The 27,722-nt window shown below is 45.1% G+C and overlaps 2 protein-coding genes and 2 long non-coding RNA genes across 4 annotated transcripts in view; 2 read left to right on the top strand and 2 right to left on the bottom strand.

The window, feature by feature from the left end:
* Positions 1-2,661, top strand: part of LOC137786346 (uncharacterized) — a 3,216-nt gene extending 555 nt beyond the window's left edge. Inside the window, exons 2-4 of the long non-coding RNA XR_011077578.1 lie at positions 156-203; positions 1,228-1,348; positions 2,066-2,661. This is a non-coding gene — a long non-coding RNA (uncharacterized lncRNA). The remainder of the gene's footprint in view (positions 1-155; positions 204-1,227; positions 1,349-2,065) is intronic.
* The window catches only part of LOC137786344 (dual specificity protein phosphatase 3-like), a 6,683-nt gene extending 722 nt beyond the window's left edge, over positions 1-5,961 (bottom strand). Inside the window, exons 1-3 of the mRNA XM_068578170.1 lie at positions 5,699-5,961; positions 2,044-2,276; positions 1-1,410 (exon numbers count right to left, since the gene is read on the bottom strand). The exon at positions 1-1,410 is cut by the window's left edge and continues 722 nt beyond it. Of these exons, the coding sequence (XP_068434271.1) occupies positions 1,199-1,410; positions 2,044-2,276; positions 5,699-5,868 (615 nt within the window). The 5' untranslated portion in view covers positions 5,869-5,961 and the 3' untranslated portion in view covers positions 1-1,198. The remainder of the gene's footprint in view (positions 1,411-2,043; positions 2,277-5,698) is intronic.
* Positions 5,962-7,111: 1,150 nt separating this feature from the next.
* Positions 7,112-10,924, bottom strand: prl (prolactin). The gene is given in 7 exon segments (XM_068578168.1): positions 7,112-7,935; positions 8,578-8,760; positions 9,259-9,366; positions 9,532-9,644; positions 10,455-10,503; positions 10,506-10,652; positions 10,905-10,924. Coding segments are annotated over 6 exon segments (723 nt in total). The 5' UTR covers positions 10,584-10,652; positions 10,905-10,924; the 3' UTR covers positions 7,112-7,743.
* A 2,048-nt stretch (positions 10,925-12,972) lies between these two features.
* Positions 12,973-22,785, top strand: LOC137786345 (uncharacterized). The gene is made up of 4 exons (XR_011077577.1): positions 12,973-13,082; positions 15,259-15,416; positions 21,758-21,868; positions 22,444-22,785. It is a non-coding gene; the product is annotated as an uncharacterized lncRNA (long non-coding RNA).
* Positions 22,786-27,722: the final 4,937 nt, after the last annotated feature.

Raw genomic sequence — 27,722 nt, forward strand, 5'->3', positions numbered from 1 at the left:
AACACAGAAATGGGCGGGGCTTTAATAGTCTTACTCTTGACAAAAAACGTGAATTATAATTTAAGATATAATAAAAATCATTTCCCTAAAAGCTGCACTATTCCTGCTGTATTTATGACTTCAGTTTGTTGTTGTAATACTCGTTTTGTCCACAGGAGGCTGAAGTTCACCACGAGCCTAACAGCGTTTATGTTTTCTTCCAGGTGAGTTTTACCTCCTCTGTGCACTCACAAGGTCAAAATATTGTGTTAGCAAGTACATTGAAATGAGTATTAAAACCACTTTTTTTTCACAGACTTAGAAACCACAAAGAAACACAGAAAACTATTAAGATTAGACTTAGAAAACACCAGAATTGCACCAACCATCCAACCATCTTCATCTCACTATTTAAATGTAAATATCTTGCATTATGAAATAGTAGTATGCAATAAATCCTATAGAGCACCAACAAGACACCACTGAGACAAACTTCTGAGGCAGAATGACACAAACAGGTCAAAGATTTTGCAGTTTTCTCAAACACACCAGACACATTAAACACAAGATAACGTCATAACATCCTCTGGTACCAGGAAATACACTTCAAAATAAAAAATCACAGTGTCCACTTGAAATATGGGAGCGGCTGGGACTGAGAGATTTGGCAGTGGTCGCAGGATTGAGGCCAAGACAAAGGGCACAAAGGAAAGGAAACGAGAAGGACGGATGAAAAAAGGCGGCGACAGTCTCACCTCAGTTACACCATCTGTTTCATGTTTGTCTTTTGAAATGCGTATTTATACTTTGACGTTGATCACTGGAATAGTGAGCAGCAGGAAAACACCAAACTATACAGGACATGAAATGAAAAAAATAAATAATCTGGTCACTTAGACCTGAGATGAGACCTAAGATGGATCTGATATGCAGGAAGTAAACACACTGAGTATCTGCAGTGCACCTGGATTTACACGTTACATCATACGATCAGCACACAGCATCACTAGTGTTGAAATACAGTATGTTGGTTTGCATGTGTTATACTACATTAATGTATTATTACATGTACTGTGCGTACATATTCAGTGTCGTCAGCCTTCGTGTTGCACTCCATCTTCCCCTCACAGACCTGCGGCTCGTTGAAGCAGTCGAGCGAGAGAAAGAGAGGGATGTACCGCGACGCATGCGTCCGCTCCCTCTGACGGTCTCGGCGGCTTCATTTGTTCCATTTGTTCTTCCCCTCAGCGGCGAGCCGCTGGTTCAGCCGGCAGAGCTGCCGGAGGAAGCCGTCGTTGGGTCCGATCTCTCGTTTGTGGCGCACCGTGGCCAGAGCGGGGTGCACGTCCATGTTCTGGCGAAGCATCAGGTAGGCGATGACCAAGGTGGGCGAGCGGCTGTAGCCCTCCCTGCAGTGGACGTACACTTTCCCTGGAGAGGACGGGAAGACCGAGGTCACAACATCGCGTCTGAAATGTTACGATTGTTAACGATTGTGTCAGGATGGAAAAAAAGACACAAACACAACATTGCCGCATCGCCGAGTTGTTAATGCTAACGCGTTAGCAAACCAATGCCCACACTGACAGCAGACACCGAGGAACTTTAGCATTAATTGAGACACAAAGTTGAGTTCATTTTGTGTTGCAGGTCGTAAGTTTAGGTGCAGTGTTGACTCTCCCGTCAGACACATTTTGGTTTCCATCACCTCCAGCTCTTTAGCTGCTAACTTTGTGCTTTCCTTTACGCTAAGCAGGTCGTGACGCTTTGCTGCTTTGCTAATAAAAAAGCTGTTTCTCACCTTATAAAGTGAACACACATGTAGACACTTTCCTATTTACACACCACAACAGAATATATTTACATTAATTTTGTGTTTATGGCCACTGTACATAAGTAAGCTGCATATTCGCTCCCTCTTTTTTTGCTCTGGTTTGGTCTCCACTAACTCTGTTTCTGACTCTTTAGCTGCTAAATGCTCCACTATGCTCACCAGTGCTACGCTAATGCTGCCTGCCTTCTAGCTGCATTCCTGTAGGTTTTTTTGACGTTCGATCCTCTGACCTTTGCCATTTTTGTACGCCAGCGCCTTCTCGATGAAGTCAGCTGCCTCTTCGAAGTACACGCTGATGTCGAAGTGGTCGGTGTCGCTGGCCGGCACGCCGTGGTAGACGATGCCGGTGCCGGCGTAGAACTCTGCGTTGGTGTTGACGTGCATGAAGGAGTTGCCCTCCGCGGCGTTCAGGATGTGGGTGATGCCCTGACGCTTCAGACGCATCGCGTTCATCGCCACGAACCTGCGTCCGACCGGGAAGAAGGAGAAACACACACCACCGAGTTAGTTTCACACATTCTCATCACACTGAGTAAGATATCAAGCATCAGACGGGGAGTCTTTTGTGGAGCAGTTCATACTCCGATGGAGGCGGTCAGCTAAAGGTGAAAGGTTTGACACACCGATGAGCTGCAACAGCTTCACACGATTACATGTTAAAGTTCAGGAAATGTCAACGCACATTTAACATTTACAGCAATTTATTTTACCTAATTTGGCAGAATGTTGCTGCAATTGGGATGAACAGATTTGGACCTTTAGACCTTCTCAGCTTTGTAGATACAAACGTAAGTCCAAAAGTCTCTCTTTTAACGCTGTTTTGGTCTCCACCAATTCCTAGAGGAATATCTGACATTTTAGCTGCTAAATGCTCCGCTACGCATTATCCAGTGTTTGGTAAATGCTCACTAAAATAACTTGGTAACCTGAGCTTTGTTTGAAAAATGTGCCAATTTCAAGGGCCAGGACAAGAAAACCTGTTATTTTATATTATTGTTGTCATATTTGTGCAGGTTTAGCGACAACAAAAGCTGTCAATCTTTTGAACTGGCTCCTTGGGTCCTCTTCCCTGCTGCTCATACTGGACTTTAACTAGTGTGTGAAGTTGGTGCTCATCCTTCCTAATGAAGCTGTAAATAAAAACGGCTTCAAAGTATTTTAATCACAGTGTCTTTCTTCACATTCATCATTATGTCCTCTCAACATAAATACAAATCGACTCGATAGCTAGCGCTACACGTGATGAAACGCAATAACAATCACCCCACAGAGACAGCTGCTCCATGCTCACTCTTGCAGTGTACCTGTGTGTGAGGAGCGCTTGATTTGATCCACCAGAGCCGGCACAAATGAGATATAATGAACTGAAGAAGCAGCCGTCGTCTGACCTGCAGCTGCTCGTGAAACTGTCACGGCTCAGTTTAGAAACAGATCTCGCTCTTCAGACATCGAAAAATAGATCATCTTCAACTAATGCGACCTCTTTTCAGCCGAACCCGGTGTTCAAAAAGTCTGAATATATAGTGTGAAATAAATACATCAAACAACAATTTGTGACAGTAAATGATTAAACAAATTATGATGACGTGTTATTTAGTCATACATTTTTATAACAGGAATTTATTGAATGCCCTTTTTTAACATCATGCTTTATGTTTCATGTCAATTTCCTTTCCCACACTTCTAAGCTAGCTCCTGTCAGCTGGAGCCACTACAACGTTATATTACTTCTGCTCTAAATAATCCACATTTCATCTGTAGCTCGAGTTGGGATTAAATCTTGAATTTGTTCTTCGTCCCTCTTTCTTTCTTCCATGCAATCGTGAGATCTGCTGCTTCTCACTGCGAACCTCTGGGATCGCTCTTCCACTTGGCACCTCCTGCCTTTCTGATCTAAAAATAGCATCTCCGCGCACTGAATCCAACGTCACGACGGCAAAAAAAAAGAAAAAAAACCCAGAAAGTCTGCCAGGCTTCCAGACATCACAAATACATCAAAACCGAAGAGCAGCAGCGCTGAGAGAATACTTTGTGGGCATCGAGCTCTCGTCGCTGTCAGCCTCACAGAGCTGCAGATGTATTTGTGTATTATGCTCCAATATCACACTCAAGAGTTTCTGCTCCGTCCATTATGACTCCTATAAGAAGGCAGGTGCAACAAAGGAGGCACCGCAGAGCTTTTCTCTCTGCTGAAATATACTGTAACGGGGGGAAACCCCATTTCTCTTTAAAGGCTTTTAGATCTGACCTTTTAGAGTTTAAAACACGCATTCGCTTGTGTGCTTAACCGTGCAGCTCGAGTCTGAGGCTCGACATGCTGCCCGGTGAATAAAGACAGTGCAGGCAAAGCAGGAGCGCCGGGAACGGAGCATGCCCTCCAACAACGCACCGTACTGGGCGGAGAACAGGCCCTTGCTCATCAAGTTTTGTCAAAGTGGTGCCTTTTGATATCTAAACCCTTAAAGAAGTAAATTTATCTCCGTCATGGTTTCTTTTTTTTTTTTTAAATAGTCAATAGTGACCTGTAAAACCTGCTTATTCTGCAGAAAGTATGGAAACTATGAATGCATGATTTACAAACCATCCAATGAAAAGAATAATCTCTTATTTCCTTTGTAATGTCTGTCATGTATGCAATGAAGGCTGCTGGGTAATATGCATGTTGACGTTGTCCAACGAGACGACATACGGCAGCTGTAGGATCTGTCAAAGTCAGACCTTTTCACAGAAAAAAGGTTCACTAAACCATACTATAGTTGAACGAAAACAGCTCCTGTTTTCACAAGAAACAAGTGGATTATCTTGAATAACCGGTTCCTGGTTTCTGGAAAGAGGCATTGCTGTTGAGTTTTCAAAGGCATCTTGTAACGTTACACTGGAGAGAAGGCAGACGTCTCTACGCCACAGATCCCCCAAACACACACCGACACCATCTGCACGTGATGCTCCTCACTGAGGAGCAATGTGTGGTTTTTAGAGTGAACTGCCCCTTTAACGTGAGCAGAGACACAGAGCAGTCAGAGTAATTACAGATATGGAAATGCAGAGCATCAGGTTAAACCCTCCAGCTATGTGTGGATCTCCATCCCTGTCAGCTCTGCCTTTGTCTGTCTGTCTCTGCTCTGTTTCTCCTCCATCTCTGCTCGCTGCATCATGGTGATGTCAGACAGTCTGGAAAAATAAAGAGTATAACCTCCACAAGTTTTCATATATTAAATATGTTAAAAATGACTCAGACAACGCAGACAGTAATTATAAGTCAGCAGTGAGTTCCTCTTGATTACCTGATGCTTCTCGAGCCCATGTGGCTCTTATGGTAGTCCTGCAAACGGACAGTGCTGCCCTTAGTATTTATTGAAATTAAAATAACAATAACAATAAAAGACATAGTAATTCTAATTGTTTATATATAGATATATATTTTTTGTAATATATATATATATATATATATATATATAAATATTTAAATATGTACATATGGTAATATATATATATATATATATATATATATATATATATATATATATATATTTATATATAGTAATATATATATATATATATATATATTTAAATATATGGTAGTCTTTCAAACATACAGTCCTGCACTTTTTGCTGTGCATTTATGTATTTTTTTAAATTAAAAAAATAACAAATAAAATTGCATATACATGTTTGATTATATTACATAAATACTGCAGGTTAGTCTATTTTCCATCTCTAATATATTAATAACTCTAGTTTTGCTGCAGTTGTGGCATCGTGTCCCTGCATTAATAGACTTTAAGAGGATAATTATGGGTTATTTAAAAGGCGTCTCTGGGGACTGTTCATGCTGCGTGACCTGAATAGTCGAGCGACATGTCGGGCAATGAAACAACGACTCACGCGTTGCCCACGTAGATCCTCGGGTAGACCTCGTGGAAGTGTTTGGTCGGCCAGCTGTACAAGCCGCTGTCGTCCGTCAACAAGTCGTTGAGTTGCTGGAGCGTCACCTCGAAGCTCGGCATGTTGTCGAGTCGCTCCGGCGACGCCGCGTCCGCCCTCTCGCTCTTCATGGCGGGAGACCCGGGGCGGGGACCGGCGCGGGCAGGGGCCGGCGGTCCGGCGGAGCGGCGGCGGCTCGGCTCCCCGTGCGCCGCCAGCGCGTCTCGACACCGGGGGAGCGACTCACGACTCAGCGCTGCAGGAGCGGGACCCGCATGCAGGGCCGGTCCGGGCTTTTAGGAGGGCAGGGTGGGGGGGGGGGGGGGGGGGGGCTCAGGGGTTCCCATCCAAGGGGTCCAGAAACAATGAAGGAAATGAGAAAGAAAACTATATATTTGGAGGCATGGGTGATGGGTTTGTTTTAACCCTTTAACAGTAACATTGGGTGATTTTCACCCGAGGGCTTGTGGTTACGGTATTTTTATTGTGTTGCTTTTTGTCTGAGTTGTGTGGGAAACGGGAGAGAGACTGGAGGGAAATAACAAAAATAACCATTATTTTTCCGGTGAGACAGGATCAGTGCATGCGTTAGCTGTCTGCTGACGTCTGGAGCCTACAGATGGTACATTGGCTGTTCGGCATCGTTTCCAGCATCGTTTCTCCTTCAAGATGTCTCATTCGACAGCGATCCGCTGGTCAAACTGTGTGGAGGGCGAAAATGTCTCATCACTACTCTGTCTAAATATTATTGCTGTAAGAGCCACAAGTGTGTTTTATATTAATTAAAATATCAGAAGTATTTAGAATTTAGGATGTAGAATTATGCTCACTGCGGAGGAACTTTATTTTTGAATTTTATTTAAAGATGCTTATGTTAATGACAGACGCTCGCACCAGGTGTTTTAAATGACGTCATAATGGCATCAGGTGAAGTGGAAAGAGCCGCATTAGGGTTGAGAGCAGACAGTTTTTTTACCATGTGATCAATGAACCGTATATTGTTTTTGAACGTTTATTATTTTGTATATTTTGTTTAAGAAATAAAGGACAAAGAAACGGAATCGGACGGTCTGATTTACACGCGTGCGAGAAAACTCAGTGCCCGCTGCTCTTTAGCTGCGTTATGAAAATGCAGACGGAACGCCGCTACAATTGCTGAGCACATAATCTGCAGATAATGAAAAATGTTCCATGTGTTGACGTAGTAAAAATGTACTGAAAGCATCAAAATGGACTTGACTTGTGTGCTTCAACACGCGATCAATGCTTAATGGGTCACACCATTGATTAAAAGAATTGCATTTCCACAGAGTCGACGGGCTCACAAGAGACAGACAAAGAATTTTACTTGTGCAAGAGATGATTTATTTATTGATGAACAGAAATGTGTCAATTGATGAGCGTCGTATCCAAAAGGCCGTCAAGAAAGTGGAATAAAATCTAAAGTGCAAATGCTGCAGTTGTGCGCAATTTTAGGGAGAGAAAGCTCTCCTGCAGGAAGCCTCCAGGATGACGGAGAGTTGGCTGGTGTTGAGATTTCTTTAGTCGAAGTGAAAAAAGCTTTAGAAGAATAACACGACCAGGAGGAGCAACAGGAGAGATGGCACACCGGTTTACCACGTCATGAGCGTGATATGGTCCGCTCCTCATGCCAGACCAGCTGGGACCATCTGGGACCGTCGTCCTCGTTAGCTGAACCGTGTAAACCTTTAAGGTTACTTCTGAGAATAACGATGTTTAGTAAGTAACTCTTGACAAATTTACAAGGAAGAATATTTCTCAAGAAGACCTGTCGCTTCATTGCCAATTGGATCGGGAAGCATGATGACTCAAAGCGTCACATGACTGCTGCATAACTCCTCCTCGTCGTCACCATTCAGGAGCTCAGAACAACAACTACTTAAAACTAAGATATTAACTCAGATAGCAGATTCCCAGCATGCGCTAAGCTACGGTTGGGAAGGCAGTACAAGCTTTGAGGAACAACCGGCCGGCCGCCCCGCTCTCTAGCACATGTCCGGGAGCATTTTTGCCGCCCGGCAGCGTAATATTTTCAGGAAGCTGTCAATCTTGTGGGAGTCGCGACGGAAGCAGGACAACAGGAAGTTGAAATTGATCAATTTGGAAATCCTGTCCTGACCGATGTCGTTGCCTCCGGAGTAGGGCAGCGAGGAGATGGCCTGAGCTCCTGGAGCCATCTGGGAGAGAAAGGAAGCAATGAGTGAGTCGGGGAGGCGTTGTATGTTTCTACAAAGTAATTGACAATCCAGTTTTGCTGAATGAAATCTTAAGAGTTTAGACCAGGCTGAGAAAAAAACGGCTAACAACACATGTTCAGCTCCTTTTTGACTGCAGGACTTTCACCATGGCCTCTGAACCTTTTGAGGAACTCATTGCATGTTTATCCCTCAGAAGGCCCTGAAGTACGACGTGAAAGTGCAGGAACTTTTGGTTAGCAGGGAAGATCTTTGCCGAGTGGCCAGACACAACTCCTGTACTGCTTCCAGGAAGTACTCCAGCAGCGATTTCAGGTCATTTGGTGGTCAAGGGCAAGGTTACGGTCTAAAGTATTAATAAATAACTATCAAACACTCAACAGATGATCTACTGGGGACTGTAAGAGCTTTGAGTGGGCTGAAGTCCGCTGACCATGACCGTCACTTCCCTCCTCTGCATTTCATTCATTACATCCAACGGGACGCTAGACAGCAATGGGCTGAAGGAACCTTTTCGTTCCTTGTTAAGTACTCTCGGGACCATAATTATCGGGAACTTCCAGAAACCCTGAAACGTGCACATCTAACGAATACAAGAGCAACGTCCGTCCCACACTTGCACACCTTGCCAGAGAGGACAACCAGGCCGTCTCCCAGGCTCTTGGAGTGCTCCTGCAGCTCCTGGATCTTGTTGGATATGGCGCTTTGGGCCGGGTGAGGCAGGGTGTTGGCGGAGGTGGACAGAACCACCAGCGGGTCCTCCCAGGCTTGGAGCAGGGAGCGAGCCAGCGACAACAGGTCCGACTCCTGGAGAAGAAGCCAAACGGATGATAGTGCGACGGCACAACACGCTGGAGGATAACCAGGGAGGCATTGAATATGAATTCATTCTCATCATCTCGGACCATTCACTCAGGGTTTAACCAGGTTGAGTCAAAGATCGGTTTTGGGACGTTTGTTATGCAACAAAGACAATGTAATGAAATCTAAAAACGTTAGCTAAGTTAAAACTCTTGCATTGCTTCTTAATTTTTATGCCGCTATTGTGGAATCAGGCTGATATTTTTCAAGACCCTCCCAAATTACCGTTTGATCGCATCGGTGCCTTGGTTGTCATACACTGCACTCGTTTATCATTTTAATCTTCTATCTTATTTCATCCCCCCTTTTAGTGATCGCTCCAGTTGTTCGGGTGAAAGCTGAGACAGCTCATTTCCCCTCGGCTGACATCACAGCGACTCGACGAGTTCGTCTCCAGAGGAGATTTGGCAATCAGACACATCGCATGCTTGTGCGGTAACTCACTGATACTTGAAGAGCTTGCTCCTTGTCGTTGGGCGTCTGCAGAGAGGAGGTGTGACACATCGAGGGGCGGGGCATGATCACCCGGCCTATAGGAGGGAAATGAGAGTCCTGTGGGTGGTTAGAGGATGATTATTATACGTCTGGTGCTCACTGAGCTGGATGTATGGATGGCAGAACTAGACTTCCATGCAAGTATAAGGAGTATGACACAATTCTGCCCTCAGGGCAATCAGGAAGTTTGACGTGCACGTTGGGGAAAGCCCGGGCGCTCACCAGGTCCTGGGTGAGAGTCGTGCTGAGGGAGTGCAGTTTGTCAGAGCGCTGAGAGGCTCGGTCGAGCAGGTCACTGATGGGGATGCCGCCGCACGCCGCCACCAGGTACAGCGCTGCAGACACAGGGAGGGACAGAGTCCTGCAGGTCAACACTATTTCTACTGTAAAGACAAGTATTGCATTCACTCCTTCAGTGTGTGTTTGCAGACCCACACTGCCAGGACTGAAACACTCCACTGAGCTGAAGGTGTGACATGGTCGTTTAATGAATATGATAACATATTCCAGACGTTCGAGACAGAGGAATCGCTTTGCTCATCCTCACCATATTTCAACCTTCTCTTTTCTCTGAAGGATTCAGTGAGTGACTGAAAAATGATGCATTTTATTGGAAAAAAAACTAAAATATGTTTGAGGTTGACACAGAAACCAAACTTTTAAAGTTAAATATATTTATATATTATATTTATTTCTGTTTCACAAAAACAAATAATACATATATTTTGTATATCGATGACATCTGAACTGAACGGAACATTTGACAACGTGAAAATAAACCATTTATATTGCAATTTCTTGTTTATCATACACACATACTGTATCCTGATGAGTTTGAGATGTACCGGCCGGCTGATTTACTATCACGATGCAATGTTTACAATTTCTGATTTAAGCAGAAGAACATATCGGTTTTGATTTTAATATTATTTGGCTGAGAAAAGCTGAAGTGTGCGGCTCTTTGGCACAACCTTCTTTTTGTTTATTTTAAGTATATTCAATTAGATTATATATACATATATTAGATAATATTCTTATTATGTTTTGGGTGTATTATATAATTAAAATTATTTTTACTTTTTACAAAAAAGAACGCAAATAACTTCACACACAGATCTAAAAACAGACAACTGCGCTCATCTCACCCGCCATGAAGAGTTTGCTTGCGTTGGTTCCTCCGCAGTTAGCCATCTCTCTTCTTCTGCTTCCTGTCCGTTAGTCTTCACGTCTTTATCTCGTCGCTGCGTCTTTCTCTTTCTCCATTTCGCCTCCATTTTATAGGCCCCTTGGCTTCGGCGCGTTGGTTATGCAGCGCCGTGAGCTGATTGTTTGGGAACTTGTTCCTAATGAGAAACATGGTCAAGGAGATTTGAATGGATGCAACAGGAGTGTGTGTGTGTGTGTGTGTGTGTGTGTGTGTGTGTGTGGAAAAGTTTCTTCCAGATCTTAATTAGACGGATGAATAAAACACTGGTGTTCACTCGGTGACGCTGCGTCCTCATTCATCGCAGCGTCTCCAGATGGTTCAAGTCTTGACGACCGTGTGTGTCTGTTAGTGAGCTTTCCATAGTTACAGTGTGGGTCAGTTAACTCACCTGCTGATGTGTTTTTAAACCTGCAGGTAGAAATACAAAAAAGGATCCTTGTTCTAAATCCACTTAAAATAGTGACCGGTTTTACCTCAAGACGTGCTGATATGAATAGAAAAGTCCAGTTACCGACTGGATTCAGTACCTTCTCTTCAGTTAAAGCTGCTGTATTTCTTTGCTCCTTAATTGTGCGATATTGGCTTTTAGTTGATGCTTTTTATCCCCTAAAATGATATGAAGTCTTTGTACTCCTGTAGATAATAAACCTGCAAATAAGGGCTGTATGTGCATTGAAGTCCAACTGATTACATAACAGACATCAACCTCTTTTGTGTGTATAACTATCCACTGAAGTAAATATTAATACATGTACAGGTATTGTAAAGGTTTCATGTCTATGGTGTTGGGATCTCACAGTCCTCACTGCTCTATGGGTACAAATATTATGATTTTAATATTATTGCCTTTGGGGGGAGATTATAAAACCTAATATGTCTATAATTAATAATAAAAATTAAGACGCTTCTTTGTGTGTGTTTTACAACGACTACATACATGTTTCCTCGTCTGCAGACATAAATTCTGGTTAAACAAACATTTCATAATCCTGCAGGTCAGACTACGGAGACAGGAACTCAACAGCGACGTCCGGTGGACGTAAGTGGAACTACACTGCCAGGACCAAACATGGGGAAACAGAGGAAGAGGACAAAGAAGAAAAACTGAAGTATTTCAACTTTGCGGTGAATATCTCGGGGCTATAAGCAGGAAAAACATGTTTTAACTGCGTGAAACTGAGACAAGTGATGATGCCGTAAGAAGACATACTGACAGAGACAGAGGAGCTGATCTGAATATGAAGAGCTGAATGTGTTTTCATGTCCAAGGCTTGGAATAAAGTAGTTTATGGGGAGAGTCACAACACAAAGACAAGAACACAAAGCTCTGTCATACACAACGAACCATGTTGATTCCTCTTGTTTGCTGACCCGTCACTGAAAGACAAAGAAGTACAATCTGATGCTTCATAAAGTTCTCTGGTTACCAAATGTGTTGTATGGTTTTTGAAAAAAAGTATCTTTATGTTGCTGTGTTATTTAGCCTTTCTCGCTCCTTGTTCCTCTTGTTCCTCTTCTTCGTCTTCATGGCCCTCCCTCGTTCAGCCTTAAGTGGTCCTCGACCCGTTGCATTGCTCGTGCTTGGGGCCAATTTGCCTTCGAAGATGTCCAACGTCCTGGAACAGAGCGTTAAGTTAATTGACCTCTTCAGAAAGCCACATGGTCACTCTCAAGGACAGCACGTCTTTCAGGAGCCGAGCGCTCGCCTGCTGTATTTTCTTTCCCATGACACCTTGCGGTAAACATGAGCCTCCTCCATTCAATACGCCTCGGGTCGTGTACCGCAAAGGCCCGCCACGCCTCCCGTGTGTGACCTACACTGACTTTGAAGGCTCCTCCGAGTTCATCACCTGCAAGGGGTCACCTCCAGTTACAAACACACACACACACACACACACACACACACACATTTTGTATGTTCAAATCCCCTATTGCTGCAAGCCAAAGTCCACTTGAAGACTCCTCTGTCAAAGCAAAACATTCGTAGTAATTGTGTGTGTGTGTGTGTGTGTGTGTGTGTGTGTGTGTGTGTGTGTGTGTGTGTGTGTGTGTGTGTGTGTTTGTGTGTGTGTGTGTGTGTTTACGATTGAGACCCTCCATATTTCACTGGTTTTATGGGCATGTCGACCTTGCCGCAGTCCACCAGGCAGCCATGTTGGACTGTACATGTTACAACATGTGCAGAGCCCCTCCCCCACAGCCCTTCTCCTCTGCCTATAGCTCTGTCTTACCCTTATGGATCTTCCTTTTTAGTCTGTTGCTCTTTCCATTCAGGCTTGCTTGCAATTCTATTTTTTTTCCTCCTCCTTCTTCTTCTTCTTCTTTCCCCTCCCCCGCTGACATTCAGCCTTCATGTTTGCGGTGCACATACCAGCAGCACACACATGCACACTTGACTGTTAAATAAGACCTCCGGCACACACACCCCTTTTCTCCTCCAGTGAGATCACAGTCACACAGCTACAGACCGGTCCGTACTGAAGCCCCCACCCTTTTCCTCCTGCACACGCTCGAGACACTTTTTGAGCTGTTCAACTCAGGACCAACACGTCCCATCTGCAGATAGGTAGGTAGCGAAGTAATGGCTTTGTTTTAATGAATTCAACCAGTCTCATGTGCTGGGTTTCTGCAACGGGAAGCCACTCATGTTGCTCAGAGTACATGAGTACATGGTGTTCCCTCATGCCTCTGCCTCTCATGGACTCTCATGGACGTGTTGAATGAGCTTCTCATTGAAGTACTTCTTTGTGCTTCAAAGAGACTTCACAGAGAAACTTCCTTTCAGAATATTTTGGAGTTCATGTTATTTGATTCATAGTCTGGCGCGGATGATATTCCATGTTTACACTTTGTTTTAAACTTTATTGAGTCTTAATATGTGCTTGCTTTATCTATTGTCCTCCTGCCAGATGATGTATACATGCACGAGAGGGCATTATTCTGCAGGAGGAGTAAGTTGTTTTTTTTTTTTCATGCAGGAAGTTAATTGGTTGACATTTCATGCTGATGTAATTAGTTCTTCCTCTCTTTGTGGAATATAAATGAGTAGCTGGCTCTATTTTAGGACGCGGCACAGGCCGTGCTAATGCGAGTTGTGCTCGATACCGCGCGCCTGTTGAGCAGGGGTCGACAAAAAGTTAAAAAATAAATAAATAAATAAAAGTAGACGCGTCTGTTCCTCATTTCTCTCGGCTTTCGGAGCAGCCTGAGGCGCACGCGAGTGCATCCGCTGAGGACTACGTATCCCAGAAGTCATTAGTGCCGTTAAATTAGCAGGGGTTTTAGGGGCAGGTGTGCAGCGGGCGCGAGCCTCTAAGAGCCGTCTGTGCGCGCACGAGACGCGCGGAAATATAAAGAAATAAACTGAATAAAAGTCACTTTTCTGTGTTTTTAGAAAGAGCGACGGTAGATAAGGACACCGTCTGGAGGGTTGTGGAGTTATAAATCAAGTTTTGTACCGGAGACAATTGTGCACGCGCACCGCGACGCTATTCGCTTGAACTCAAAGCAGCGGCTCCAGACCGCTCGTGCATGTTGTTACGTAACGTTACGCAAGCGCTCCGAGTGATGGCGGACAGTCATACCGAGTCCTTCACGGCGTTAAAGGGGCAGTGCACACAACAATGTGTAATCAGCCTTTGTTCAGAACAGGAAGTACAGAAACTGAAGCCGGCAACCTATTGGGACCAATAACTCTTTAACATTTGTACGCCAAGCTTTGTAGGATAAATTCAGATTAAAAAAAACATTTAATTTGATATTTTAGAAATATTTACTTGGCTCGTGTCTATACAATGTTGGTTGTTATTGTCAATTCGGTAATTAATGTAGACCACTTTTCAAAGATAGTTTCTTCAAAACTCATATGAGGTATTCTGCATTAGATGTGGTGACAAATCAACAAATCATTACTGAGTCTTATCGTTCTGTAACTATACGGTTCCCAAGCTGGAAGATTGGTGGATTCTTTAAATGGTTACTGGACAGAAAAAAATAACTGATTTGAAATGGAAAAGTAGTGTAAATGCCAAAGAAGAAAATCTTTCATTGCAGGCCTTGTTTAAACTTTTTAAGTCCCATTAAGTTCTGACTGACCTTGTAAAACCTTGAGTTTGTCCCCTACAAGAACACACGGCTCAACGTGGCCACTGCCACCTCCTAAAAACAAACATGGCCCTTGTACAAGACGCTCGTGAAAGAAAAATATCCTTTTCCCTTTTATTCAGCACCCAAAACATTGCTTTGACATTCGTTGACCTTTTTTTTTTTTTTAAAAGAAGCATGGCTGCCATGTGCATCTGCAGCAAGGAGATGCTGAGAGCTCTTGCACAAACCCGCCACTAGGTGTCACCGCTCAATGGACCGATGACATTACGTCACACCGTGCATGTGTGTGAGCTGTGGAGTGAGTTGGATGCGTTGAGTTGTAGTTTTGGTGAGCGTTGCAGCCCCCAGCGCTGAACTCCTCCCTGCAGGCGCCTCAACCTTCCCTTTCTTTTAGTGTCCCTCATGTCCAATCTTCTCCCTTTTGTACCTCAATCTGGGTCAATGGCCCTTCACCTCGGAGCCCCGCCCCCCCCCGACCGCTGTGTACACACGTGTGCTGCCCACTCACATGTTTATCTCCTCCCACCTCCTCCCGTGCGCCCTCCCCCTTCACAAACTCACTCTTAACTGTCTGTCTCTCTCTCTCTCTTTCTCTCTCTCTCTCTATCTGTGTCTCTCGGTGGCTCTGTCCATAGGCGGAGGACAGGAACAGGACAGGACAAGCGCCCTAGACACCAAGCAGCAGCAGCACCACCACCACCGCAGACATGTCGGACTCCGAGACCGCCGCCGCCCCCGCCGAGACCCCCGTCCCCGCTGCCTGTGCCGTTCTCAAGGCTGAGCTGGACAAATGGTAGGTGATGGTTGGGGCGTTTTTTTTTGCACGTTGTGTGTGTGTGTGAACCTTTTCCATTTTATTCCGTTTGCCATCTTGTGTATCCTTCCGTCACGACACCGAACCCGTGCACACAACGCTTGTGCGCCTCCTGAGCGTCCGCAAGTTCTCCCGCTGCCTTCAAGAGTTCTCGAGGTGTTGGGGAAGCCCCGAGCGGAAACTAATCTGACCACGACCGTCCAACAGCTCACTCGTCTAATGGCCATTTTTTAAAATATTTTAAAAAAATAATCGGAACGCCACAGCATCCTCAAAATGCGCCACGCTAAAATGGAGTCTCTCCCGAGGACGTTTGGGGGCTGGCACCAAAAGAGACCGAAGTCTTTCATGTAAACGTAACTGATAGCGACATCCTACGTATCTGCATGGGGGGGCCGGCGGTGTGAGACCTCGGGGTACCCGATGCAAGAGGAGAGTGATGAGGGGATTAATGATGTGTGGCAGCGGGGCGACGTTTGATGCTCCGCGCGTACGCATGGATGAAGGCCGGGAATCTGCTTACGTCACCGGCCTCCCTTCCTCCAGAACGCCTCGCGTTGCCTTCAGTCCGCCGCCGTCTCCTCTCCTTCTTTTTCTTTTTTTACCTCGCGCCGCGTCAACTGTCAACGACGCCGACCGCTCAGATATTTTGGGGTATCCCTCTGTCTGTGTGTGTGTGTGTGTGTGTGTGTGTGTGCCATGATTTAACACTTTGGTGCACATCATCCCTCCATTGGGTGGATCGGGTTTGTGTGCAGGGTCACGGATCAGAGGTCTTCTAGCTCTCACCAGCTGGATTGTCACGGGGAGCTAACGGCATTTCTTAATTATTGTTTGCTATCCATTGTCTTTGTGCAGAGTAAGCACATTTTGTGGCTAATAAGTACATTTTGTGGCCGCCTGTCCAGCCCGCCTGTCAGGCCATGATAAGGTGTGTGTGTGTGTGTGTGTGTGTGTGTGTGTGTGTGTGTGTGTGTGTGTGTGTGTGTGTGTGTGTGTGTGTGTGTGTGTGTGTGTGTGTGTGTGGCCTTCAGATAAGGCGGCAGGTTGAGGTGGAGGGCATATGGGTGGTTGGCTAATCGTGTGTCAGAAGGCGCGTTGAGAGCCATTAGAGATTTACAGATACAGTTTGATGACAACATTTTGACAGCTTTATGTTGTGAATATAATTATCCTTCATTGTTAAATAGTCTCTGACTACACGACTGTAGTCAGAGACTATTTAACGGGGGCGGGGTCACTGCAGCTCATTAAAGCCTCTGTACTGGTTAACGAGGGGCCAAGGTTTCCTCTGTGCTTCATGTCGTGGTCTCAGTTGATTTCGTGCACGTGGGTCATTGCAGGAAACTACCAGCGGACCATGATAGTTGACCTTGAAAGGTCAGGTGGCTCCAGCAATATGCTACTGGGGCCACATTGGCCCCTTAGAGTGTACGACTGGGAACTTGCTACTTGCTCTTGCATGTTTGTCCCTCGACGTCTGCAGCAAAAGCGTTTTTGTGCGACTTTCGTCGTACACAACCCGAGTCTGATATGCGAGGTACATGCTTTGTAGCAAATACAGATCCCCAAAAAAAAAGAATACACAACGTTCGGCTGTAAACTTAACTATGAACCATATCTCCATTGTCTTGTCCCTTCCCAAAAATCATGATGCCAAAATGTTTAATGTCGTAGAAAAAGAAAAGGATAAGCAATGTGACATTGATTAGAAATGGTGGACATGGCGGTCAGGGTGAAAGTAACCCGTGCAGAACTGTCTTTATGAGCTTTTTGAATCATTTATTTCGGGAAGGTGAATGTGAAAGGCTCAGCTCCCCTTTGGCTTCGGTGTAATGAGCACCGGGGCCCCTCTGTATTTATAGACTGCGCCGATGGACGTGTGGACGAGCGAGACCGTACATGCGGGCCGCCCTGACATGTTTCCCTCCATAGATCATGTGACCCCTTCGACCCGACACCTGCTTCCTTTAACCAGATCAGACTCACTCACGTTCACACTTGGCCACTGACAAAGTGGAGGCGGCCATCTTGGCTCCGGGCCCCATGTTTTTGCGATGATTATCTCTTTATGCTCACTGTGTAGGTCAGATTTGACGTCTTTCCCACAGTTTCAGGACACGGTGGTTGTATTTAGTTTGCGTGGGAGGATGTTTTACGACCCTGGTGGTTCTGACCTTGTCAAGGTCACAGTAGCAAAGAGGTGAAATATGAGCTACGAGCCTGTGGGACAAGAACGCATGGCATGACTTTTAAAATGAGTGTTGAACAGAATCTAATTTATTTTCACATCAGTCAAGTAGTTTCACAATTTGAATGCCTTTTAATTAAAGTTTAGGTTCCATCTCTTCGGCCTCTTTTCCGACAGTTCGAGCAGCTTTTACGTCACTTTGAGTCTTTGTTTTGTGCACCGCACGAGGGTTTCAACGTTTCTGCCCATTGTTCCATTTGGTCTCATGCACTTTTTTAAAGGAAGGTATTGAAGCCAGAAGTAAAGATACCAGATGAAGCAATGTGCTGCTGGGTCATGATACAACAGGCCCGTGCTGACACGCAGTGCAGAACGTGGACCTGTTCTTTCTTTCTCTAATATTTACTAAGAACAGTACTTTGCAAACTCCCTCAGCTAACATGTGTGTTCATGGTAAGTCTGTGTACTCTGAGACCCCAGGCTCTTTCATAAGAGTGCAACGTATAGCCCCTCCCCTGCCTCCTTTGACCTCCACACACGCACACACACACACACACACACACACACGCACACGCACACACACACAACACCCCTGTCCCTGTTACTGATTGCCTGCAGACGTATGTGCAGAAGAGCACGTGCATTCTTGCCGGTGGAAACCGTGCTGGAAGTTCTCGTTTTGAAATTCAATGACTCGGCTGAAATCCGAGTGCCGCTCTGAAGTTGTGGCAAGACGGGTTCTTCTTATAGATTACACATGTTCCTGGTCGTATTAATAACTGTGAGAGTCTCCGGGCGTGCAACGTTTTTGACCGTGGGCCGCTTACCGAAACGTACAAGGAGCCGAACAGTAATGTGCCGTTCTTCCATTAGTTACTCTGCAAGAAGATCAGCGTCCCCGCAGCAGGAAACAACACAGGAAACACATTTTCTTTTCTTCAAAATAAAAGTACATGTTGTTTAGAAACATCTTTTTTTATTTTCTTCTCTTAAATCTTACTCGAAGCGATTCAATACTTGACCTCTAACACTTTAATGCATGACCTGAGTCCCCCTCTAAGGTCCAGTGATGTTACCTGTAAATAAATTGGTCAGAAATGACCAAATTGCATAAAAATAGTGTTTATGGCCTCCGGGCCCACTTCAAATCTTTTGGTGTGAAGTTGTAAGTCTAATATTCGGATGCTGCAAACGAAACGGGCAGAAATACTCCAAATTTTACTAAACTTCCACGACCTCTAGTGTTTAAACCAAGACGGGCAATGTACATAAAGTGACCCCCGCCGCCGGCCGTCAAAGTTGCATCTGCTCAGATGGCACGGAAACAACGCAGCAGATTATAATATTTCCGTACAAAATAACACGTTGAATGTATTTACTTTATATACGGAGACAGGAGATTGTTTCCTGCAGCTGTATGAGCAGAAACCGTTTGGGGAGCAGCGCTACACATTGTGGACCTTCTGCAGGTTTATTGGGCTCTGGGACTTGGATGTTGAGGGGAAGTACACAAGAGGCACGAACTGGAGCCGGGCGTCACCTCGCCTGCTGCCTGAGGCCAGAATCTCATTTCAATCTGAAGGGTCATGAGATTAATAACAGCCTAAGAGAGCAGAAACAGTGTTATGTCATGCCCCCGGTGACGAGTACAAATTGCTTTGTTTTTAGGGGTCACGACTGCACAAAAGTTAGTGAAACGCCGTCCCGAGACGCCCAGGGACGATGCTTCTATTGATCCTCGTGCGCTCCCCCACTACACTCTAGCATTAGACCCCGTGACTAATATTTGGCCTCGGCATCCTCTGACTGGCTGCACCTGCTCCGCAGCTCTATTATGCATGTGCGTCCCGGAGGACCGGCTGCAGCCAGATCAGTCTAAATAATTCAGCCCTGGCTTCCTGACTGCGTCCGAGGCGGGAGGACGGCGTCACTCCTCCTGAGCCGGGATCGGGATGTGGCGAGCGCTCGGCAGCGTGACTTTGGCTTCTGGATTACAAACCGGACCGCTGATTCGCCCGCGATGCCGACGAGTACGGAGGGGAATCTTCTGACGGGACGGGAGTTTTGTTCCCGGTGATGCGCGTTATTCGGGCAGCCGTGACAACCCCGTGCCCTCTGACATCATGACGGGACCCGGCTCAGAGTCGTGTTTCCTCTCGGGAGATTGCGTAATTGGTGGCGGTGGTGATGTCATCGGCTGTCTCCACCCACCCTCCCCCTCTGCCCGTCCATGTGACCAGCACCGCACTGATGCTTTCTGCCCCCGTGTGTGCCGACTCTCAATGCATGCACGGACATGGAGCCCAACACTTTGAATCACATGAGAGAATCTGTAGAATTGATCCGGGCGAATATTGCGACTAGCATTTTGAATAAATGTGCTTTTGTTTTGGATAAACACAGTCGAGGCCACAATAAGGCCTCAACCGGTTCGAGGAGACTTTCTTGAGGCTTCCTCTGGCGTGGCGACCGCTCCGTCGATACGATCCCCGCGTCCACCTCGGTGCAGTCTGCTCCGACAGGACGGAGGTGGAGATACACACACACACACACACACACACACGTGTGTGTTGCGGTGGAGCGACGCTGCTGCGGCAGGATGATCGACAACGCACCCCGCGGGTCGGACGCTCTCTCTGCCAATCGGAAGCGTTGACTCCGTCCGAGCGCACACGCACGGCGACACACCACCAGAAATGCACGCTCGCAGCGACACAAACTCAACAGCTCTCATCTTCACACTCACAAACACACACGCACACACACACACGCGCGTCGCTCCATCCCTCCTGGCAAAGTAAAGTGCTGAGTGATAATCTGCGGCAGCCAGCTGTGTGTTACATCACCAACAGGCGCCCGGCCGCCATACAAAGAGATAAAGCAGCAGAGATGACCCTAAGCTGCTGTATTAAAATGGCTTTGGCGCTCCAATGCGATGGTGTTTGCACTGTTTCCACTGTAGATTTGCAGTAATTCAGAATTTGGAGTAATATTGACACAGAAGTGAGGCTGATGATGTTTAACAAACCAAAGTCACTGAATTATATGCGCGCATCGTTTCCTTTGAATCCCCTCAGCATATGTGAGTCCTGCACGAACAATGAAAACAACCTTTTCCTCTAAATGAGTGGACTAAAATGAATTTTAAATGCATTTCATGGTGAGCAGCGGCTGCTTTTAATTATAATTTGAGCCAGGGCGGAGAGATGGACGGTGTTTAGGAGATGAGGATTGCTGCCCCGGGTTGAGAAGGGATGGGAGGAAAAGCAGAACAGAGAGATATTCAGGCGTCATGAAGGGATGGGAGGAGCCAGAGGATGGGTTTACATTCATGTATCGTGAACCCTCCCCCCGATCCTCCCTCCTTCCCTCCCTCAGCCTCCTGCTGGCCCACTCTCTTGCCTCCATGTCTTGTCATCTCTGCATGATCACGCAACCTCCCTCCCTCCCTTTCTGGTGTCCCATCAAACAGATGGGCTCACCCTTATGGCTCTCTGTACCCCTCCCTCCTCTCCCCTCCCTCCTCTCCCCTCCCTCCTCTCTCCTCCCTCACTTTCCCTCCCCCCCTTCCGCTCCATCACCCTAATGCACTGTGGCACTGTCTGCCGCTGTGTTAGCCTGAAATAATCTGTTCGCCTGCATTCTGTGTCTCTCTCTCTCTCTCTCACACACACTTTCATCCCCTTTTGTGTCTTTCTAGTTGAATTTGTTCTCTCTTTGTCAACATAAGCGTTCCAAATTCATAGACCAGTCGTCGTGGTGTGAACATTTCACTGGACGTCCTTCAGTTTGGTACTTACAGCGGTTGGGATCCAACTCTGTGAGGAAGTTCATCACTGGGGGGGACGCTCAGCTCCCGGACGCCACGAGTCCCTTTCCATGTCTTAATGACATGTTTTAATGTATGGTTCCTGCCATTAAAACCTTTTCGCACATCAGTGAGTTGTAGCGAGACGTAGTCGAGTCCACTAACCGCTGACTAAAGCCTGCTGCCGTTCCTCTTTCTGTTTCCCAGCTCACATGGCATCCGTGATGGGAGGTGACATTGAAATGCAACAATGTACTGTGCAATATATTGAAATGCGGGTCATCTCGGCTCTCGTCTGACTGCTGTGAATCTGTCTTGCAGTGTGGCAGAGAAGGGAGCAGAGGGCTGCAAAGATCTGCTGGAGGCCTTCGCTGCTTGTGTGAAGAGTGCAGCTGAGGGGACGTCCTGAGGAGTCGCCCTCCAACCTTGAATGTAAGGATGCGACGCGGCTTGCCGGTTCGTTCACAGTCGGCAACCAGCAATTCAGGTTGGGGGTTAATTGGCGAGCGCTGCCACGTCTGTGACTCACATCCAGATGGGCTCCGTCGCAGCAGGAAATTGTCAACAGAGTGCCAACTTTGCAGAGTAACAGGCCTGTTTCATGGCACACTGACACATCACGGTTGGAAAAGCGTGTGAAAAGTGTAATTGATACAATGAATGATGGTTGGATTTAATGAAGAGCCTTTAGTCTCACTATTTAGGGACAAGTTAAAGTGTCTACAGGGGGAAAAGGTCCATTCTTAAAGGTTTGGTAAACCCAAACATGAAAGGAAAACATTGAGAAGCAACAAAATGATCCAGGGGAAAAATTCATTATTTTCCACTACGGTTGCTTAAAGATTCCCCAAATGATTTATCTACAATCAAATTATAACTGATGATTTTTCTGTCAATCGACCAAGCGGTTAATGCAATTTGTTTTCTTTCAACCCAGATAATGTTTTTCAGGCCTAAAAATGCATTTCCCCTCATTCCCTCCTGCCTCTATCTCGTCTCTCTTCCAGGTCCACTGCACTGAGTCCTCCAAGTTCCCAGCATTCCCTTCTGCACAGCAGCACTGGATTGAATGATGATGAAGATGATAAAGCTGATCATGGCATGATAAAGGTGTTGATTTGGGCAGAATTTGGGATGTGGTGGCAGTGACCCTCCCCTCCCCCCCTCTGTTGTAGGCTTATCTGGTGTCCCTCAGTCTTACCGCCATTCCCCTTCTCCCTCTGCGGCTGACATGCAGCACATCAACTTGTAGACAAATCCAGAGAGCTGAGCTGTAATGTATATTGTCGACTTGAGATGAATACTTATAAATGGAAATAAAAAATATCAAATAATTGGTATAAAAAACAGATTGTGATTTCTGGCCTCTTTTCTTTCACCATGTACTGGTTGTCCTCTTGTAATATGAACTGTGTCTGGCATGTGTGAACTATTGTAATATTTGGGAGTATGGATTATTTTTTATTCCTACAGGAAATAGAGTGAATGAAAATGTACCCAAAATGGAAGTTGCACTACAGCACTGTTGGTGGAAATCAGAAGATTGGTGTAATCAAACTTCTCACCTAGCTGCTTAAAGCTCGGCACGGTAACACTTTAGAAAAACTAAATTGGTTATGTGTATATATTGCAATGACATTTACGCTTCAAAAATCCAAAATATGTTCAGTTGAGAAGATAATCTTGCTGAATGTATCATAAACTATGACACAGAGCTATGATTTGGGATTATATCTGAACAATCCCATTGGCTTGAGGGATCCAGTGCTCTGCTTGCCAACAAAAATACTTAAACCCTTAAGCCATGTTCATTGTCCACAATAATTATAGTATGTTTAAATGCAGAATGATAATTTTGAGGGGAAGTAGCTTTGAAAAGTGACGTTTTATTTGTGTGTCTACCAAGAAAAAAACATTGTATTTGACTTGATTGGCATTGTTTTGGTGGTACCGACATTTTGCGCACACACATTACAGCGAGCTACCTCGCCACGGCTAACTTTAGTCATAAAGCCGCACTACCTGCTGCACGTTACGTCAATCGTCCATAACCCGTACAGCAAACTGCTGTCGTATCGCACTGTAAACTCTTAAAAACATTAGCTAGAGCTTTTTAGGCTCCACGCTAACGCTAACAAGGTCAACTAGCTAGCTAACGCTAAGAAGTCTTGGAATGAAATCTCTGTTGCGCTGTACTTTACATGTTCTCGCTTGTGATTTAATGGATATAATATCAAACCAAACTCAAAAGCTCTAGCAAGCTAACATTTTGGGCATTAATGAGTCTTCCTAACACCTTTAATGTAAATGATGCAGCTACGTTTTGTATAGTTGGTACAGTAATCATATAGGCTAGCATCATTTATCACGTAGCACGTATACAAATAATAACTCAATACTTCATGCACATTGCAGCACGTTGCAAATTGGGGAATAAAAGAAAAAAAGTGTGCAATGTATTCCTTTAAATACTGCCTAAAGAAACTAAGTAAGAGGCGATTCTCCGGCCACACACACACACACACAAACACACACACACACACACACACACACACACGTAAAGATAGACTCATGAGCAGACATCAATACTTATCAGCTGTCCGGTTCCAGCCCCAAAGGGTAAATTCAAACTCCTTTTGGCGATATGCCCACACATTCCCAGATTAGCCTGCCGTCTGCTTCAGTCAGAGGTGTGTGTGGATTTAAAATAAGATACTCCATGCACATGCCCTGTGACTCACTCAAAAAAAGTTTATCCGAGGAGTGTTTATGACATGAAAACAGTCCAATTTCAATATCTCCCTCCAGTGCTCCACCATTTTTTCCAAATTTAACCATTTGCAAAACATTTCTCCATATTAAAATGTATAGTTTTAGGTAAGATTTCTTTCTTTATTTAAAAACAACCTCATGATGGAGCCCCACATACACCACTTGTTGGGCCGTTTCGCTTTGTCACACAATGTAATGACAATGTAACCAAATACGCACAGTATGGAAGCTCATGAGGGAGTCCAGGTGTTCACACGGGTTACAACTCTTTGAATGTAGCGTCCACAACAAAGTATATGACCTGTGTAAACAGGCTCGCTGCGGTTCCAGGAATGTTCCCCACGTATCAACATGTGGAAGAACAAACCATGTCCTGCATCCCAACACACCAACACACACACACACTAACACACACTCACACACACACTCACACACACACACACACACACACACACTTGTTCCAGACCATAAACAGCAGCCACTTGGTAGACTTTCACATAATGTGTAAATATTTATACAAAAATCTGCACATGAATGTGCATGTGGATGATGTAATGCACAATTCTGCTGGTTTCAAACTAAGCAAACACACACACACACACACACACACGTGCGCGCACACCCACACATAAACACACTTGTAAGCATACTTTGACTCAACAATTACATTCAAACCAAAGCCAGAGTGTAATCTTCAGCCTTATCTTTACAAGCGCCCCCCTCCCCTCTCCCTCCCCCACACCCTCCCTGTTGAACACAATGGAAACAGTACATCAATCATTAATTTGCAGGCGGAGGAACACTTTGCACAACACTCCACATGGCAGCACATGTTGCAGTTACATGAACACAGTGACACTGAACATCAGATTTGCCTCGGGGAGATTCCACTGCAGGGGGAGGAGAGACGTTACTGGATGTGCCCTTCTCTTAATTAGTGCAGATTTAGTTATAGTATTAATACAATACAATGTGATACGTGTGGCTGTTTGAGGTGGAGCTAGTTTGAGCTTAGCTTTACTTTAAGTACACAGTCAGGTAGCTGACTGTGTACTGTGGCCCGTCTAGTGGTCACGAGATCAACCCTGTAGCCGTCAATCCGGACCAAGACCTCCTTTTCTGTGCACTGCTTGATGTTTACCGTACGATTAGCAACTTGAGATGCAAGACTCCTGTGGCGGTTGACAGACAAGTTGTACAACTGGATTGTTTCATAAGGAGGCAGTTTACAAGCTGAGTTTAAGCCAACACAAAGTGAAATCATCGTCAGGCGATAGCCGGTGTTCTAAGATTACACTTCGGCTGAAGCGTCCCGCCTCTTTTGCTCACCACAAGGACCGTTACACGGTCTATAAACATTTAAACCTTGTTGTTCAGCATTTGAATGCGCAATCTGTTTGTAGAGCTTAATATTGACGTAAAAATGTGACAGTGTGACAACATCATAACGTGACAACGTAACAACTTATACGATTATCTGTGTTTCATAACGTGAATAAATAACAACAGCCTTCAGCAGACTTTCTTACGTAATGCTGCGTCACACGTGGAAACTCACCCAGGACAGGAACTGCTGTCTCCTGGTGAAAGTCCTGTGTTTGTTTGCATTTCTTGAGATAACAATGTATGCTTTAACGTAAAGTTTTATTTGTAAAGCACGTTACTAGTAACTAGTGTACAATAATTGTAGAACAGATACAATTACTACGAAGCCGTCTAAAATGCAATGGAGTGAAAGTGGAAAGTATGAAAATAATCTTAATCGTATATTACTTTCACCTATTATTTGGAAATAGGCATGCCACCTTACACCAAAGTAAAATGGTTGTTAATGGCAGCAAACAAAGAAGGACATAATCCAGACAGACAGAAGAGAGGGAGACTCTACAATGGTGTGTGTCGGCCATTCATAACTAGAATGAACTCATTTCATCTCAAGGTTCACACCCTCTGGTGCTCATGACATAGCGAAAAAAATGTATTGCTCATAGCGCAACAGCACCATCGTGTGGTGAAACAATGCATTTACAATAGTACTTACCACCACTTTACTGGTTTCTGTGGAGATTTGGGCGTAATTACTGACATGCATGAGTTCATTCTGTAAGAATATAAATCCTTCCAGAGATATTTAATAAACACTTAAAGAAGCTTTTTGGTAGTAGAGGTTTAGTAGTGTTTGTGTTTGTGGAGGTTTTGTTTGTGCATCATATTCTGGAGAAGGAAAACTTACCGCGACACGAAACAATGTCTGTCTCATAACTTGTTCACGTGGAAAACCGTTGACCACACAAACAAAGTCGCAGGCGCATATTTAAACGTGGCACCGTTAGATAATCTCAACCACATCATCCTGACCGCATCAAGAGATTAAGATTAAAAGGGATAAAGATTTGGGAGCCGGCGTCATACAGATATCACAATGAGGAAACCTTAATCACAGCATGCAGTGACCCAGAAGCCGTGGTTTTGTAAGTGCGCGTCCTGAACCGTCCCGCTGGGGTCAGCGGCGTACAGTTCATCAGCCGAGTGCTTTAATGTGCATGTTCACTGAATGTTACTCAAACAGACTGACGCACTATGGAAGCAACGTGTGCCACGTTCAACTACAAGCAAGCCCAGGGTCTGAACACACGTGCTTTTGTGTAATCTTATTTGATGATGGCTACAAGGGCCACTGGGGTTGCCATGTTGAGAGCTGTTGAGAGGCAATCAAAATGCTTTTAACCTTTAAAGTTGTGTTGTAATCAAAATCCTCTGCAGCATTGACTTGTCGTGTCCTGGTTTTGTCCGTCGACATAATTTACGATCCAAAAGTTCTTTGCAATAAAATATAAAGCAAAAGCTGCATTTTTATAGCTATGCATTACTGGAATAATCACACAAAACCATGGACACACAATAATTGTGTTCATATCATTTATTTTAGCATTTTGTCATTGGGCCATTCCGTCCTAGGTGGACTGATACCGTTAGCCGCCGCTAGCCGCTAGCCGTCGGCTCATCTGTCGCCATGTTGAGAGCCATTGAGAGTCAACTGTTACGCTTCTGAATTTCACATTTCGCTCCTTTGAGTGATGTTGCGACATTCATTTGCAACTCACTACTCAAATATGTTGATGCAAAATATCACGAGAATAGTTTGCACCTGAATAGCTGTGATTTCATATCCATTCATTTGAATGAAATACAACAAATTAAATAAAAGTGTGACTATTGAATATTGCTCTGCATGTGTTTTGCGTTGGTCAATATGAATCTTAATATCCTTCCATGTTACTGACTGGGACCATGTGCTACTGGGTCGGTATAGACCGGTATTCCTCTGCACTTGCAGCCAATCACACAGGATGTGGGACTTTTGCCGTAGTAAAACAGGGTGGGAGGGGAGAGAGGGAGGGGAGAGCGGAACCCGGATGCTGATGCTGACCGATGAGGAGAAGGAAGCTAGAAAGAGGGAGGAGGAGTGTGAGAGGTGTGGTGGGGTGGGGGGATTAAAAAAAAGAGAAAGAGA

The sequence above is a fragment of the Clinocottus analis genome, unplaced genomic scaffold (genome assembly GCF_023055335.1).
Source record: "Clinocottus analis isolate CAN_PGR_092001 unplaced genomic scaffold, fCliAna1.0.p SCAF_16, whole genome shotgun sequence".
In the NCBI taxonomy this organism is placed as follows: Eukaryota; Metazoa; Chordata; class Actinopteri; order Perciformes; family Cottidae; genus Clinocottus; species Clinocottus analis.